This window comes from Mixophyes fleayi, chromosome 11 (genome assembly GCF_038048845.1).
Source record: "Mixophyes fleayi isolate aMixFle1 chromosome 11, aMixFle1.hap1, whole genome shotgun sequence".
Lineage (NCBI taxonomy): Eukaryota > Metazoa > Chordata > Amphibia > Anura > Limnodynastidae > Mixophyes > Mixophyes fleayi.
In genome coordinates this window covers 41,915,093-41,931,591 of record NC_134412.1, presented here as the reverse complement: position 1 = coordinate 41,931,591, position 16,499 = coordinate 41,915,093, and the positions used below count along the sequence as shown (strand labels likewise).

The window sequence follows — 16,499 nt, the reverse complement described above, 5'->3', positions numbered from 1 at the left end:
AGCGGGCAGCTGCTGCACCCCCTTGGGCTTGCGCCCTGGGCGACGGCACAGCCCACACCTGCCTGGTTACGGCTCTCGGTCAATCAGACGATAAACAACCGTTTGGTCCGATATCTCACTAGTGTGTACACTGAAACGATAATATAAATAAATGGTGATGATGATGATTTATTTATATAGCGCCACTAATTCCACAGCGCTGTACAGAGAATTCACTCACATCAGTCCCTGCCACATTGGGGCTTACAGTCTAAATTCCCTAACACACACACACAGACAGACTAGGGTCAATTTGTTAGCAGCCAATTAACCTAACATTATGTTTTTTAGAGTGTGGGAGGAAACCAGAGCACCCGGAGGAAACCCACGCAAACACGTGGAGATGGAGAACATACAAACTCCACACAGATAAGGCCATGGTCGGGAATTGAACTCATGACCCCAGTGCTGTAAGGCAGAAGTGCTAACCAGTTAGCCACAGTGCTGTCCACGATCAATTGCTTTCAAACTTAATACACTTTACACAGACTAGTGGCTAATTGTTGTTGTTAATACATTGCATTACATATATCTAATAGTAATAGACAGTATATACAGACTGAGTTAGATAGATATCATTCTGAACTAATTAGTATAATCTTTGAGAAAAACAGTGTGTTTGCTGTCAGACTATTACCAGCAGAATCTAAAAAACAAAACAGATTTCTTTATTTTAAAAGTGAAAGTTTTTCTAGTGAAAGTAATCTTGTGTGTGGCAGGGACAAGTGAAATAATTTAGAAGAAAACTGTGTTTGTGTGGGAGTTTCAGCAGCAGTTGCACTCCCCAAAAAAGTATATATTGCAATCTTTTCTATTTTCAATACTTATAAATATTTTGGAAAGGTCATTCAGGGAAATCTAAATGTAAAAACAGGCTGTTATTCAGGTTCAGAACGCAGCTAGATTCCCCCAAAATAGTCTATATATTATAATATTTTCAATTTCTCAATGCATTTATATTTTGGAAGGGTCATTCAGTGAAATCTATATGTAAGGAAGGCTGTTAGTCAGGGTCTGCACAGAGCTATACCCCCCAAAAAAGGCTATATATTGTAATATTTTCTATTTCTCAATACATTCATATTTTGGATGGGTCATTCAGTGAAATATAAATTTAAAAAGGGAGTTTTTGTTATAGGGTTTTGTCTGGGCGTTTTGGACATTCAGTGAGCGCATGTAGAACATTGCGACTGCCAAAAATATGTCATCTGTCATGCCACCAACTGAAGCAAGTCCATTGGATATATTAAATAACAAAAACAAATTTTGTGTAAGGTGCAAGATTTTAAAATGTTAAAGTGCTACCCATTACATTTGAAACTTTATACAGGCATTATGGAGAGTGAAGAGTCAGTAACAATTGTTCTTAGATGGATAGATGCATCAGTAGATATTTACTCAAGTAGATGCCCAATTGTAAAAGACTACCTAATTTGCTTCCACTATATAAAAAAAAATGAGGATGCTCCCATATAAATGTGGCCTGCACCCCTACTACAACATTTGAATGATTAGCCACACAATACATTGCCAAAGTATTCATTGGTTGCCAAAAGCATGGCTTTCATTACCTTGCTGCTATATAAATAAATATGGATGCTGAGAGATGAATGTGGCCTGCACCCCTACTACAAAAATTCAAAGATTAGGCACACAATAAATTGCCAGAAAATATTAATTGGTTGCCAAGAGCATAGCTTTCAATACCTTGTTTTACTTATATGCTCTGTGCCATATTGCTGCCCTTCTGAATCAAACCAGGGGACTCGTATATATTTATGAGGAGGGAGGTAGTGAGAATCATTTCCCCGGGATAAAGGGGACTGCCCGAGACTTCCAGCAGAGATGGTCCTCAAGACCCATGTATATAAATTATATTTATATGTTCATTAATGACGTGTAAGAAATATGCAAAATAGACGGTTCAGATAGGCCAATAGTCGCCCTTCCCACACATGCAAGTATGTATAATATGTACATTGATGCAGATTTGGTTGCCCACAACATGTCTTGACAAAAGCAAATGGAAGTCCACATTCTCAGAAATTAACAGGACAGATTTTGGACCTGGCAGAGAATACATGTATAGCTGGAGATATAATCGATGATGATTTATGCTATGTGATGGCATTAGAGTGTTAGTATATAGGAGCGCTTTCACTCCTTCTCCCGTGCTGCATTGCTGTGGCAACCACAGTACAACCTCCTGTGGTCTAGTGAGGAAGCAGGAAGGTGGGGGTACTTCCTGTCTGACCAGTAAAAATAACGGACCCAGTACTGTTAGCTGCGCTCTGTATGTATATAATAAGTCCCCCAAACGCACATAGAAGGTGACCGGAGGCTCCCCACTACTTATATACATAAGGGAGGCGTCTGTCTCACCCATAAGTGATTCCTGCTCATATGTGCAGAGGTATAGAGAACCACCAAGTGCATTACTAACCTGCCTGCTTCTGCATACTGTATATACAAAAGTGTATAAGTTCAACTGTATTCAAACTGTCACTACTGTTGAACTACTGCTGTACTACAAGTTACCAACTGTGAGTAGCGACATTTATTCATCTGTTGTTATCATCTTTAATAAACAGAAACCTGTTTAAGTTACAAAAGTGTTGTGGCTTAACATCCACATTAACACCGCTGAACACCTTTATTAACATCAAAAGTTATAACCAACATAGAGAGCAGTAAATTTTGGTTAATTATTTTTAGAATTGATTTGGAGAAAGCAAATACACCAGTGGAAGATTTATCAAATCTTTCATTAAGATAACAGTGGACAACTACGCATTAGTAAACATTTAAAAGATGATCAGAATGCACAATGCTAAATTGTACAAATAAAGATGTAATTTTCCTTGGAGTGAGGTACATCTGTGCCATAAAGCTGCCCTTCTAAATGAAACCGGGGACTTGTTAATATTTATGTGGGAGTGAGGGCAGAAAAATGATTGTCCGGGGTATGCTTCTTTCAATCCCGGGGTAACTGGGACTGTCCGAGACTTGCAGCAGAGACGGACCCCAAGAATGTGTGTACCCACTCTGATGCCAGGGCAACCTTGACACCTCATAATGCCACTGCGTCCCGGCTAGTGACAGGCAGCCAGGGAGTGTGGCTGCAATTAAATTAACAGTCAGAAGTCATTGGATGGACAGTGGTATGAATGAATAGTGATAGATATTTTGGGAAGTTAATAGATGAAGGTGTCCTGCACCTATACTACAAAAATTAAAAGATTATGCACACAATACATTGCTAGAGCATTCATTGATAGACAAGAGCAGAACTTTCCTACCTTGTTTTCCTTAAATCATCATCAGCAGCAGCTATCTCTTTAGCACCACTAATTCTGCAGCACTGTACAGAGCACTCACTCACATCAGTCCCTGCCCCATTGGAGCTTCCGGTCTAAATTCCCTAACATTGACACACACACAGATCGAGAGAGACTAAGGTCAATTTAATAGCAGTCTTATATGTTGGATGCTGTAATATTGCCCATCTGAATTAAACTAGGGGACTCATAAATATTTATGTGGGAGGGCAGAAAAATCATTGCCCTGGTGTAAGCTTTGCCCTTCCCCGGGGTAATGCTCGATACCTGCAGCAGAGGTGGTCCCCATAAAGAGGCATACTCACTCTGACACTTGGGCAACCGAGACACCTCACACTGACGTTGCATGCTGCATACTGGCTAGTGAAAGGCAGCAAGGGCACGCAGCTTTAATTAAGTTATTGCTGCCTCTTGAGTGGACGTGGGGGACATGCTCTTGGCCCCATTTCTCCTATCTTCATGCTACCGATTCCTGCTTTTAAGCTTTTACTATATTGAATTAAGTCCTGGGGCATCTGAGTACCTGTGAATGCATCCAACTCTATGGGAAAGGGGGCTGCTATAGGTGAAGACCTCTTCTGCTAGTTCTAAAAGCTTATGACAGTTACTTGGAAGATGTAACATTGTAAAGGATTATTTCCTGGGACCAGTGGTGTAATATCAATCAGACCTTCCACTGTTTGGTTTTTCTATTAGTTGTTAGCTGACTCGCATTGTTCTCTACACCACCATGTGACATTTTGTCAAATTTTACATTGGTGTCCCTGTTGTTATTTATTTATTCAATTACAGTAATAGTTAGTCTGAACATGCGAAGGAGGTTTGGGTGCAATGAAAGGGAGATATCCACACTATTCAGCTTACTATTTTTTAAATTGAATCAGAGAAAGCAAATACAATGATGGCAAAGTTACAAAATCCTTCATTAAGACAGGTCGCTGCACACTTTGGCCAACATTGTTTAAAATTGGGACGGTTGTGAAGGAATCATCAGAAAATAGACTGGAAATGACTGGAATTGAATGTTAATGTTATAAATAGTAATATAAGAGAAAAAACAGCTCAAAATTACATTATTTTATCTATTTTTCACAATTATCAATTAAATCCAGATTCAAAAGCCAAAATCAAAACCGATCACGTTTGATAGACAAAATCGGTAGCAAGGCCGAAACACAAAGTTGGGTTAGCACCGACACAGGTTTAGAAACCAAAACACAAAGATCTACGCATATCTCTAGTGTTTAGTATGAATGTAGTTAATTTTTTTTAGAATGATGGTAATGATGACATATTAACTTACAATGGCATCCATGTTGAAAGCTTGCCATCTTGATTAAATCAATCTCCATTTTGTCTCTTGTGTGCATAAACACATGTTTCAAAAGAAACCCACAGATTACTCAATATTCAGCACAATATCTAGCTATACTGTTTAAAATGAATGTGATCTCACTACCAGAAGTTTCCACACAATACATACAGTTCTTATTTATGCAACACAAGCTAGCCACAGATTTACTGTAAACTAGCTAACTCCATTACGAATTAGTATAAAACTCTCTCATCTCAGCCATACTCAGTTATAAACTGACCAAATTCCATTACAAAATAAACAGTTTCACACAGGGCCGGACAGCCCTGGCATTTAAAATACACAGGCCCACCTTAGCTCCAGCAGGAAAGAAAACATGTCCCACCGCGCAGCGGCGGTGCCGAACAGGGCGTGACCTCATTGTGTTGTGGGTGTGGCCAACATGGGGCATTGATACATACATTATAATAATACATTACATTTATCATTTTAGACAAATACACAGGCACTACTGTTAGAAGCACAGAGCTTTGCCTTCACAAGCAGTACGTTGTGAAGTGGGACATACCTCCCAACTGTCCTTGCAGTTGGACCAAATCCTGACTAAGGGAGACATTCACCCAAATTCAGGACTGCCCCACCAAATTCAGGACAGTTGGCAGACTGTCCTGCTCTCTCCTACCAGTCTTGGTCACTTTCACCACTTGTAGCAGCTGGTTTCTTTAGCTCAGTTCATTCTTGTCTTGATCCTGGAATATTGGATGCCTTATTTTGGAAAAAAAAATGGATACATGAGATTTAGAAAACTCCCCGGTGTTAAAACAATAGCACTCACGTTTTATAATTAGGCCTCCCTCCAATCCCCACAATAATAATATTCACATTTAATAAGTAGACCTTTTTCCCTCCAAACAGCCCCAACATTAAATGAACAATATACCCATTTACTTAAAACATATTTCCCTCCCTCCAAACAGCAATAAATTAAATTGCATTAAAGTTTAATAAATATAGCCATTATTCACAATCATCCCCGACAATAAATAATTCATATTCACATTTAATAAATAGCCCTCCTCCCCAAAATCAGCCCCATATTCAACTGATAGCCCTAAACCACCCCAGCATTAAATTAAAGGTTCCTTCATCTCACTTTAAATTAGCCCCCACCTACACTCCACCATTAAATAGCATACCTCCCACACTATAATAAGATCCTCCTTTCCCTCACATATTATATTAAAATACTGCACGCACGCACACACACTATGTGAAAGTGGCCAAACGCACACTATAGCAACATGGGGCCACACAGAAACACTATTAGCCACACACACTATTTGCCACACAGCCACACTATTAGCCACACTATTACCCACACAGACACGCTATTAGCCACACTATTACCCACACAGACACGCTATTAGCCACACAATTTGCCACACAGACACACTATTAGCCACACAGACACACTATTAGCCACACAGACACACTATTAGCCACACAATTTGCCCCACAGACACACTATTAGCCAGATACACTATTTGCCAAACAGCCACGCTATTAGCCACACAGCCACACTATTAGCCACACAGCCACGCTATTAGCCACACAGCCACAAACACTATTTGCCACACAGCCACACATACTATTTGCCACACAGACACACTATTAGCCACACAGCCACACACACTATTTGCCACACAGACACACTATTACCCACACAGACATGCTATTAGCCACACAGCCACGCTATTAGCCACACAGCCACGCTATTAGCCACACAGCCACACTATTAGCCACAAACACTATTTGCCCCACAGACACACTATTAGCCAGACACACTATTTGCCAAACAGACACACTATTAGCTACACAGACACACTATTAGACACACACACTATTTGCTACACAGCCACACTATTACCCACACAGACATGCTATTAGCCACACAATAGCCACACTCACTATTTGCTACACAGCCACACTAATAGCCCCACACACACTATTTGTCACACAGACAAATATACATATTACACATACACGCACAGACACTTACCTTACATCCAGCAGCAGCACTCTGCGCGCAGCCCGGCAGAAGGATAATCAGTGACAGCCACCTATGCGAGCAATCACATGGGACAGCACCTCGTGAAAGGTGCCGTCTCATGTGATTGCTCGCATAGCGGCTGTCACTGATTCTCCGTCCGCCGAGCAGCGCGCAGAGTGTTGCTGCTCGGCGGACATGCGGACCGGCCCATCTGGCCATCGGCCCTTCTGGCATTTGCCAGAAGTGCCAGATGGCCAGTCCGGCCCTGGTTTCACATCACAAACTACCTTCCATTCAAAACATTATAATATCTGTCATACTGTAATATAAATAGCCTTCCAAGCTGTCTCACACACATAACTAAATTCCATTCAACTTACAGCTTCCATACTTGTCATATGTTCAGCTGTGTGCTCCTCGTGTGGGGCAGAAAAAAGAAAGAGACCTTCCAGCCCTGTGTTTCATGATAGAAAATCTTCCTATAATGTGAAGCCACTCTTTCACATAAAGTTGGCTCACAGTATTTGCATTGCAAATGCGAGGTGTTCCTCAGGGCAAACAGGTATAACTACCCACACAGTTTGAACCAGCCCCTTGCTATATGAGGTGGTTGAGGTAACTTTTTAATTAGTCATTAAGCAAATAAATAATGTCTGAAACTAAGGCCAATATGTGTTAGAAAATGGAATATCTCTATCACATAGTAAATACAAAGGGTCAGTTGAGGTCACCAGAGAACAAAACTTAGAACGTTGTTGCTGATCCATCATGTACAACCTGACAAACCAGAAAGTCGTTTCAACATCATAGACGGACATCTGTTTTTTCAGTAAGATAAGTATTTTCGTACTGTCCATATGCATATTTGGTCGCATCTTACACTTACAACTTATTGCATTTGGAAAGGTGCAAGAGGGGAGGAAAAGGCCAGGCAAATATATGTAAGCAAACTGATTGCGACTTGTACTGTACTATACAATAATTGTGACCTGTACTGTGCATATACACCTGTTATTTATTGCGGGTGCTGGAGGCCTGATGCAAAGAGTTTCATGATGTTAAAGACTAGCTAGACACTTGTGAATGGCTGATTGCATCTTGACCCCTCTAGCTGAAATGACTTAAATAATTAGTGAGGCTGCTGTGTTATATAAAATAGCAGCCATCAATTTTAATTTCATAATTGATATTTTCATTTGGACTTCAGCAGGACAGAATATTCCCATACCATTTTTGAATGGGAAAACAATATTTGTTTTTATTTTATTTTAACATTATCAAGTCAAATCTCCATGGTACGTTTACACATTCTCTACTCCAATATGGTGCATAATTGTAATTTATGTGCATGTGTCTTTTCCTGCTTATTTTCAGGGAGATTTCAGAAAAGGTGTCCAAATGTGCAAGAACCTCTTAGTGTTGTTGTCCTTGCTTATAGTGATGGGGATGATGCTGATAATGTACATGTTAATGTACATGTTAATTTTCATGGACTAAAGCTGCTGATGACAACTGTAAAGAGCGAAGTGCAAATTCTCTGTTATCATCACTTAGGGGGTGATTCAATTCCCTGCGTTGTTCTTTAGAACAACGCGGGTTGCATAGCATTACCGTTACTACGGTAGTTGATGCACATTATTACTGTTAGTACGGTGATTTTTCCTCACAGTTCCCTGAGCTGCGAGCATAAATCCGTGTTAAAATTACCATACTAACAGGAATGATGCGCACCCTGGGAATTCAATCTTCCCCTTAATGTTTGTTATAATTTCATAGGAATTTACCAAGCCAACTATCACTAGGATGGATGCAACAGAGAGGAAAAAATACAGCAGGACACATCCTACAGCACTCTTCCTAAATGCACACTTAGCAAAATAGCTTCAGTAAATATGTCTTACAAGACTGTTGAATCAGCATAATTTCAGGAATTGATATCTTGTGGAGATCTGAGATGATAAGTATTTAGTTATGTCTCAGAATGACTGAATTGTGCTGCCCACTGCACCCACAAAGATTGTAGAATGTTGATAGGAAGTAGGTAGGGATAATTAGAGATAGTATTCCACTCAGATGGAATAAAAGAACATTTTGAGCAGAAATATGTCCAAATCATGGTAATCAGAATTTCTGTACAACCCTGCAAAATAAGTTCAACTATAATAATAAGCACTAATATAGAATATCTTTCTTGAGTCATCTCTAATGATAGCTTATGTAACTGCCAGTTAACAGGTATAATTTGTATAATAACGCAAATACATTACCTTTTATGTTAGTGTAAGCTGTAAGGTATGCAACACTTACCTGAGGCACAGTGATAGAGTAGAGATCACCAGCGGTTGCCAGCTCTTGGGCAAATGAAAAATATTTGTTGGTTTCAAAGGCCACTGCAAAGGTTTTAATAATATTTGGGTGTGATGAAAGGCACAATGACACACAATATTCCAAGAGAAAATTTTCCTTCTTTGTTGAACTTTTTCTCATTAACTTTAGTGTCATAATATTTCCTGAAAGAGTAATAAAGTAAAATCCAATGAAAAAAGGCACAGACTGTTCAAATAATTGCTAATTAATGGTGCATATATGAGTGCGTTGTGCAAATAATCAGACAAAATCATAATATAGATTAATTGTTAGCATAGAGCAAGTAAAAAATAAAAGCACATACAGTGAAAAATTGTAACGTTTACTAGAAAACACTGATGGTGAGTTATATCATAATTATAGCATAATTTCTGCAAAACAATATGTATGCAAAAATAGTGTATCTACTCCTATATGCTCAACATAGAAGAGAAAATGTGAGTGTATGACTAAAGCACAATAACACACTATTAAGTGTATCGGCATGCTCTAGATATGCCATTCAGGTGTTTTAATATGTTTAAAGAAACAAAAACGAACAAAAAAACATCTGAGGTCCCTCACTAAGGGTGCTAAAAATACCAGCACTCAAAGCCTTGGCTGGCAGAAATCGCGCGGGGGGGAAGGGGGAGGGGGGATTTTGGAGCAAACTGCATGTCCTAGTGTTGATACCAGTTGTTGGGCCACTCTTCATTGCATCTCAACACTGCTATCCAATACAGAGCTGCTTTTCCTGCTCTAACCACTGAGAGTGAAAATGCTAGGATTTAAATCTGCCTTACATCCTGCTAAGCACTTTGCTATATAGGTGTGTCTATCTATGAAATAATTGTTCCCTGCATTTCTGCTTTGAATCAGTTCTGAGCTGCAGTGCAGGTGTCCCATTCCTTGTGAGCTGATTGGAACACTTCACCATAAAAACCCTTATTTGCCATACACTGAGGCTGGGAGCAGTGATTGACAAGTTTGAACTTGGTTACTGTATTTCTAACTGTTTTTACTGTATTTGGCTCTTATATCCTGACCTATTTGCTCCTCTCCCTGCACATGCCCCTGTATCTTGACCTGTTTGTTCAAAATGAGCAGACCTGATACATGGTTGCTACATTCACACTATGTTACTTTACACCAGAAATACCTCCATTGTTCTAGTTCACATTCACATATTGCCTCACATATACCTGCATGACTCCTCTGTTACCCTGTGCCTATTCATCACACCAGCAAAACTTTAGACATTGTGTATTTCCTGTCTGCTTGTGAACTCTTGAATAAATACTTTGTTGTTTGTAACTGCAACGTACATGGTCAACCCTCTGATTTACCTGGCAAAGTGGCTCTGTATTGATTAGTGTGACAGGTATAGAGTCCGGCATTCACAGATTGGCTTTTCTAGAAGCATGCAAGTAAATAAATATATATATATATATATATATATATATATATATATATATATATATATATATATATATATATATATCAGGGAATTTACTAATTTACAAGCAGAAGAGAGAAAAGGACACCCAACAATAGTAGGAGACCAATAAATGGGTAAAACAGTATTTCATTTGGGAGGGCTGTTTTCTGCATGTACATGTGCATATGCATGTGACTACTTTGTGAACAAATTTGTGCAATTTATACTAGGCAAAATGTCATGGTACTCAGTCTGTATCAGACCCTTAGGGCTAGATTTACTAAGCTGCGGGTTTGAAAAAGTGGGGATGTTGCCTATAGCAACCAAACCGATTCTAGCTTTCATTTATTTAGTACCTTCTACAAAATGACAGCTAGAATCTGATTGGTTTCTATAGGCAACATCCCCACTTTTTCAAACCCGCAGCTTAGTAAATCTAGCCCTTAGTGTTGACTTTTTAAGCTACTTTGAAGGTAATTTAATCAATTTAAAGATGTGATATGAATTATAAATACAGATGAGCAAATCTATATGTAGTTCACATCATGGAATGCAAACAACAAAACAAATTTGGATGAATGTACCAACATACTTTATTCATTTATTTTATCATTGAGAGAGCCATATATTGCACTGCTTCAGAACTCCTGGAATGATATATACTATAACTTTTTTATTTTTAAATTCTTCAAAATTGTCAGGAGCCTTCCCCGCATGCACATTAGGTGCCAGGGACGGCTGCCTTCTCTGCCCTTGCGCGTCCCTTTTCTTCCTGTTCTTGGCCAGATGTTCGGGCGCATGGAGACATCAGCAGCTCCTTCTTGTCAGTGGTCAGCTGCTCTGACCGCCTATCCCACGTCAACCAATGACGGAACACTGCTACCTATTTAAACCTGGCTCTGGCACCATTAGGGCACCAGAGTATCTAGGTCACCTAGTCTCCACCTAGTCTCTATTCTGCCTGACACCCAGGATTCTGACCCAGTTCTGGATGACTATTCTTTGGATCTCCCTCTCCACGTTCTGATCCTCTGGTATTGACCTTCGGCTTTCTGATCCTGCTCTTGCCTGCTCCCTCGGTTCCTGGATTGACCTCGGCCTGTACGACAACTCTGGCTCACCTACACTTCGCTGCTAGCTATCTGGGAGGGCCGCGACCTGCACATCTTTGCAGCAAAACCCAAACTCCCTTGCGTGTTAGACTCCACGCCTCCTAGATTAGCAGCACCAATACCGGCAGGTAAGACCTTCAGAACAAGTATATTCCTGACAAAAATATGGTAAATAGAGAAATGTCAAAAAAAGAAACAAACTAAAAGCACAGAGTGTACAATAAAATCTTTAACCATTACACATTTCATACATAACATTTTTGTCGGTTTCCAGTTTTATGCAGCTAAAGTTTCAATGGAAAATAATAACCCCTTCCAATTTTTCAAATGGTCGATTGTTATCTCTCTATATGCTAGTTTTGTTTATGTTATTTAAAAGTTATTAACCCCTGAAAATAGTTGTTCAATACAACCTTAATTTTTCAAAGACAGCCGCCATCAGTAAAATGTATTACTTTTTAACACTTACCTATATGGCACCTATACGTTGCACAGCACTTTACAGAGAATATTTAATCATTGCATGGTTTGTAAACTGCACACAAAATCACATAAAAATGTGCAGTTTTGCAAAATCAAACTTTGATACGTTACCACTATAGACATTATCTTAACTATCTGACAATCAATTAGAAGATTATGTTTGTGCAACCAAAGATGAGCCACAATTATCTGATGAGAAAGAATGCATGGGTATTGTGGTTTGTGCTGGAAGACAATCATAGGTGGAATATGTCGAAGGCTTAGGTAAATATTAATGACTATTTGTGCTGTATTCTCCAAAGTATTGATTCAGGATAATGTATCCATGTGTCTTTTATAACTTCTGAATACCCAAAACAAGACTGGCTGAGTAGGATCATTACACTAGAAGTCAGTAGCTCAAAAGGTGTATCTCAGCACTATTTTTCTTATCATATTTCCGACCCTTTCTCAAAAAACATAAATTACCCTGCAGAACTTCTATCATAGTTATTCATTATAGAGAAGTCCCAAATCCTCAAAGAATAAATCACTTGAAGATAACTATGGATTTATTTAGGCTCAAGATTGAGGACCTTCTTAAAGCTGGAAATAGTTACCCCCACTTGTCACTCTTCTGACCCAAAATTATCACGGTCTATTTTTCAACTGTCTCTAAAACAGTTTAAAGTTCAGCGATCCGCAGAGAAGCTCAGTTGCGATTAGTGAGAAGCTACAGCCAGTAAGGGCTTAACATGATGAGCAAGAATTTCCTGGAGGAAACTGGTAGAAAGACAATCTGAGACTGTTTGGATTTGCTCTGGGAGAATCTGAACCATAACTGCACATTCACCAGATTTGGCATGGACCATGAGAAGCACAGAATCAGCTAAGGGAGCTGCTAAGTAGATGCCGGATAGGGTAAATATCTTACAGGAAAAAACACACATCTCTAAAAAATAAAAACCTGTAATTTTTAACCTTAGAATTAATAAATAAATGTTTATTCATGTCCAGATTATAATTAGTTGGTAAACTTTTCATATTTTCTCATAACTTTTAGCTTACAGGCTTTATTGTCCATCCATGAAACTCACTAAAAGCCCTTGTTTATTCACTCTATTAACACCTTACATATGGCCTAAAGAGCCCAATTCATTAACAAACACAAAAAGAATGTAATGTGTGTTTTTCAATAAAAGCACATACATGGGGCATATGTGTTCTCCGTTGCAGATACGTGTATTAATGAATAGGGGTCTAGGTCCACTTTGCTCTTACAGGCAATGTACTGCAGTCCAATACATATGTGGAATATAGTCACAAATTACCGCACAGAAAAATTAAAAACCATTCAATGATTGTCACGTGTTAATAATATAATCATTAATGACAAAACATTAAAAAATAAAAAAAAGTTGTTTTTTCACCCCCCAGTAAAATACATGTCAGGAAAGTCTACTGTAAATTAAATACATTTTTACAGTTTCTCCTTATTGCAAACACATGTTCTAGCATGCATACACAGCCATCATCTCTAGTAATCGGCACTTACACCCGAACTGCAGCTTATGCAAGTGATACAACTGAAAATCACAAACCTTTGAGATGCCTAAAGCTTGAATTGAATGCTGCTGCATGTGCTCAAACTTGGCATTCCCTTACTGTACATTGGCTACATACATGCTCCAATTCCCCTCCCTGTTCTGTCCCTGAAAACGTAGGCTGTAGTAAGGGTCCTCTACACTCGAAGATTACGTGGACATTGTTGCACTCACTGGAATATACTGTAGTTCTTGGATGCTCAATGCAATTTTACCCACCATCTCCAGGACTTGTTCTGATAGATTATCTCCATAACTGTAAATGAAAGATGTGACAAGACTGGGCACCACAGTGGGAATATCGGGTCAACCTGATCTGTCAGTCAGTGGGCCAATTGGACAACATCGGCCCACTCTGTTTTTTTAAATGCCGGATCCAGCATTGTTTGGCGATCAAAGAGGGAGGGGGAGGAAGCCCATAGGAAGTATGGAACAACCATGGACCCTGTAACATAGCAAAGTAGTGGAAGGGGTTAACTTCAGGAGGGACTGAGTGCTGTCTAAGATTTGGAGGAGGGAAGGCCAATTATTGCCCATTGTCTTCCACAGGTCTGGCCCAGACTTTCAGACAGGGAAACAGCAGGTGGACTACTGCTGAGGTCATATTCTACCTCCACCCCTATTACCACCTAGATTCCATCCAGTATCAAAGAAATTTGATCATGGGCCGGGGGGGGGGGAGGGGTGGCAAGGAGGGGGAGATTTTGGGGATGAACAAAAATGGAAATCAGAAGGAGAGAGGAGTTTGGTGCTGGGGGATTCTGGACAGAGAGGTCTAAGATTGATGTTGAGTAGATATACTCTATCAGTTCAGTGCCAGAGAGGATTGTTTGAACCAGGAACCTATTCAGTCAGATCGGGTGCTAAACTTCTATGACTGATTTATTATCACTCCATCAGGAGACACTCACAGATTCTAGGGAATTGGTGAGCCTACATTGGTAGGGCAACTGATACCAAGAGTCCCACCAAGCTGGTGGAGATCAGCAAGACACACAGACTCACCTAATGGATCAGGACTCCTGACCTACCTGGATTTCAACTGTTGACTTTTTTGCCAAAAGTTTGTGCCTGTTAGGACTCTGAGCTGGGAGGTAACCTGCTGGGGACTTTGATGGGATTTTTACTCACACTGGTGAATTTACTGACACTTGGTAATAATAGTTGGGGGAACACTTTTATCCTTGATGAGCACTGCTGCATTTACTTTGTGTGTACAATTTGTTTAAATAAAGAATTATATCTTTCTTGTTTCCTTACCTGTGTGATCAGTGAACCTAGAGGGCCGGGTACATAGAATACTATGGCTCCAACCCCGGGGTCCTCACAAAAGCTGTTTGGAGGAGATAAACAGTGTTGAGTTATTAGGAGAGATCTCAGCTACATATGAGTACTGGGACCAAGCTAAATGTAACAAATGGTGGGGGCTTCAAGGGAGTAACCATATAGGGAAGGGAGGGGATTTATGAGAAAATAATTTAAGGTGGAGAACCCTTTAAATGAATAGAAGGGTTTGGATTTCTATGCCCCTGTTGGATGTAGCCCAGTCTGTATTAAAGACAGCGGCGCTAAGATGAGCCCCGAGTTCATGACTACATCACCCAGGCACCTTTAATGCAGGGAGTAACGGGGATTGTATAAGGACAGAAGAAAAGCTATAGAAACAGCAAGGGGACGGAGATGAAGAGCCAGTTCTCTAGATTCATTAAGAGCACCTAAGTGGGAGAAATGTAAATCCAGAGGTTGACTGAGATCTGTGCTGCCATAGGAAAGAGAGCAAAGCATAGTACTTGTTAACGTGAAGTATCATCTGGAGTATCGTCTGGATCACAGGAAATTTCAGTTATGCCCCATCCTCCTGCCTTAGCAGAGATCTTTCCAAGTGGAGTGTGAGATAATTATACCACACTTGAAGAACACATTTAGCCTCTTGCTACATATAGACTTGCTGCCCACCAAGTACAGGATTCCCTCAGAGATAAGGTGATGACTATACCCCCAACCACAGACCATGTAGTTGCCCAGTGGTTTGATAAGCATGTCACTGATGTTATCCATAAGTCGTGTCCTTCTCAGTTACCAGATATAAACCAAATCAAAGTGTTATAGGGTATTCTGGAGCACTGCCTGAGAGACCATTTTTCACCAACATAAGCAGGCTATGTTTTTATTAAAGGCTGGTTATGCATTCCTCCAGTACAATTTCAGACATTGGTAACTTAATGTCACGGCAATGCATTATTTTCGGACTCTATATTGATGAATTCATTTTAAATCTTATAACCAGTACATACAAATCTCACAATTCCACAATTCTTCTACCCCAATATTAAGTCAATAAAAACAATTTCACAAACATGTTTTATATATCTGACCTGTGGCTTACCTTGTAACTTATTTTCAACTAAAAACACACGTCCATAAGAACCACTGCCCAATTCCTTGATGACCCTATATTGATCTTTAAGCTTTATAAGTGGCATAGTCTTTGATGTCAGATTCATCATTTCTTGTAAGATCTCTTCATTTTCATCCATCATACCTATGTTATGGCCTTACAGAGCTTACGATAATTATCTAGTAAAAACATACCATAGTTATAAAAAGATGAGGAAAAACTTTCACAGATATCGTTATCACATAAAGGTGTACACTTGATAGGGAAAATTTAATTATGGGTTTTTATGGCTGAAAGAAGCCAAATGGTTCATTGCATGTACACACTTAATTTTCAGATTCATTATTACTTTAGTCTTTAATTAAGTCTAGTAACATAATTGACTTGTCTTCCAGAA

General features: G+C 39.5%; 1 protein-coding gene across 1 annotated transcript in view; it reads right to left on the bottom strand.

The window, feature by feature from the left end:
• LOC142106943 (serine/threonine-protein kinase SBK1-like) overlaps positions 1–16,241 on the bottom strand; it is a 54,760-nt gene extending 38,519 nt beyond the window's left edge. The window contains exons 1-2 of the mRNA XM_075190005.1: positions 16,091–16,241; positions 9,050–9,252 (exon numbers count right to left, since the gene is read on the bottom strand). Of these exons, the coding sequence (XP_075046106.1) occupies positions 9,050–9,252; positions 16,091–16,241 (354 nt within the window). The remainder of the gene's footprint in view (positions 1–9,049; positions 9,253–16,090) is intronic.
• Between the last annotated feature and the right edge of the window lie 258 nt (positions 16,242–16,499).